Source organism: Halyomorpha halys, unplaced genomic scaffold (assembly GCF_000696795.3).
Source record: "Halyomorpha halys isolate HHAL.00 unplaced genomic scaffold, Hhal_1.1 Scaffold50.1, whole genome shotgun sequence".
NCBI lineage: Eukaryota > Metazoa > Arthropoda > Insecta > Hemiptera > Pentatomidae > Halyomorpha > Halyomorpha halys.
In genome coordinates, this window is record NW_027106849.1 from 368,949 (window position 1) to 371,197 (window position 2,249).

A 2,249-nucleotide genomic window follows, 5' to 3' on the forward strand; every position below is an offset into this window, starting at 1 on the left:
GGAAACAAAAGAAATAATAAAATAAGACAAAAGATAACAATAAAAAGAAAAGTTTCTTCCAATATAACGAAAAAGAAATGAAAAACAATGAATTTTTATAACAAAAGTAATTAAGTAATTATAATTAAAGTCGTCCTTATCTTTTAGTAGGGTGTACAATGTTTAATCCCTCGGAGCTCCAATCAGCAGATGTTCACTCCACGCAGTATAAACACAAACTGTGTAACCGTTCTTTCCAATACGTAGTCAGTCGTTTATTTCGATTTTTTATTAAGTCTATTTATATTTAGTGTTCATAAATAATTGTTCACCCCTATTCAGTTCAGAACCTTGAGTTAGTTATGTCCCATCAATGTAGAACACACCAGATAATAGTCAATAGACAAATATAAAAATACACATTATTAACAGTAAAGAAAAAATGTATTAATATATATGCGAATAATGAGTATAATATTTGTTGTATGTAGATTTGGAATTATAACAAACGGTAGCCATTGATAATGAAAAGGTTTTACGTCATTAAACAAAAACAAACAAACTCATCCGATCTTATGAATTGAAAATTTCACATGAAGAATTCCCTCAAATTATTCATTTTATGTTACAAATAATAATATCTGAAACAAGAGATTTTTACCTTTTTCATAAATGTCGAACCAAGTTCCAATTTGCCCACTAAAAGCAGAGAGATCCACGGAGTATGCACTCTGAACGACGCAGAGAATGGCGATGAGAATCCACAGTTTCGTGTTCATTGTAACCAATATATCAGCAACTCGTCCTATCATAAGCATATGATACTATTTTATAGGTGCAATTTCTTTTTCAATATCTTTATCTACAGGAGAGGATAAGCAACATGTTATATTAATACGGGATCGTTTAGATAATAGAGATTTTTGGATTTAATGTTTAAGATAGTTTAATGCTATAAACAGATATATGTAAAATGTATTTCGATAATTACGTAGTTTGAAAGATACTAGAATGTCCTTTTGTGTCTGTATTTCGAAAGCATAAAAAACATAGGAGTAGGACTCGAGCAGTAGTTCGATTTTTGAACTCATTAAATCATTCATGTAGGAAATGATATGAATTATATATTTATATTTCGACTATGCGGTTAGACAAAGCGTACCCCCGAAATTTTTCTTAAAAAATATTAACGCTGAATTGGCTCATAGCACCCTACGGTGATATCTATGTATGAATTCTATAGACTGAGAAAAAAATAATGAAATTAATATGACCGACAAGGGTTCTCGAAAGGTGCCGAATCCGCTGAAAGCTAATAAGGCAGGCAGAAGACTTCAGCAGGAGAAGTATCCGTATTAAGTGGCTCAATAGAATTACTACAATAGAAGAAAGAAGGTAGTATAAACGATAATGAACAAAAATGCTCCTAAGCAATGCCTAATAATTGTAGCCGACAAGGAAACCCATTTAAAATTTGAAAAAAAAATACTTGTGGATTATGAAAATGGAATACAGCGTGTTGTGGCCACCGTACGAAGGAAAGAGGAAACATATTTTTTTATTAGTTGTTATAAACGTATTCATATACGTAAATATATACTCATATATATTTACGTGCCGATACACACAATAAATGTGGTTTTTGTGTATCTATTGAATACAGTTTAAGAATTAAGTCCGGACACAGTGCGAGTACTATGGCTTAATCCTAGCGAGTTAAAGTGTAAAAGAGTTGTGAAGGGCCCGAAACAAGTGAAAATCTGTAGGAGCAAGGTCAGGTGAATAGGGTGGGTGGGGGATCACATCCCAGCCAAACCATAATTTCTGCCTGGTCTGCAAAGACACGTGAAGACGGGCGTTATCGTGATGGAAAACTATGCCTTTGCGATTATGCGACACAAATGATTTGAGACACTTTCATGAGATATGTTAAGTGTTTCTGCGATATACCGTGTCGTAGAGTGAGGGTTGTCTCTGACCAACGCTTGAATTTGCTCATCGTCAACAGTTGAAAAACGACCCGAGTGCTTTGCGTCTTCCAAGTCAAAATTTCCGGTTCTGAACCGAGCAAACCACTTACGGACGGTGCTTTCTACTATGGCATCATCGCCAAACACACTGCAAATTTTGTTAACCGTCTGTGCAGCTGATTTTCCTTCTCGGAAATAAAATATCATTAAATGAATTTTTATCTTTCATTTTGAACAAGCAAAATACCACTCAAAGATAAGGAATCTCGGTTAAAACTGATGCATAAAAGCATCTTATCT

At 33.8% G+C, this 2,249-nt stretch overlaps 1 protein-coding gene across 1 annotated transcript in view; it reads right to left on the minus strand.

The window, feature by feature from the left end:
- Positions 1 to 2,020, minus strand: part of LOC106690301 (uncharacterized) — a 22,506-nt gene extending 20,486 nt beyond the window's left edge. The window contains exons 1-2 of the mRNA XM_014435700.2: positions 1,930 to 2,020; positions 641 to 784 (exon numbers count right to left, since the gene is read on the minus strand). Of these exons, the coding sequence (XP_014291186.1) occupies positions 641 to 784; positions 1,930 to 1,978 (193 nt within the window). The 5' untranslated portion in view covers positions 1,979 to 2,020. The remainder of the gene's footprint in view (positions 1 to 640; positions 785 to 1,929) is intronic.
- Between the last annotated feature and the right edge of the window lie 229 nt (positions 2,021 to 2,249).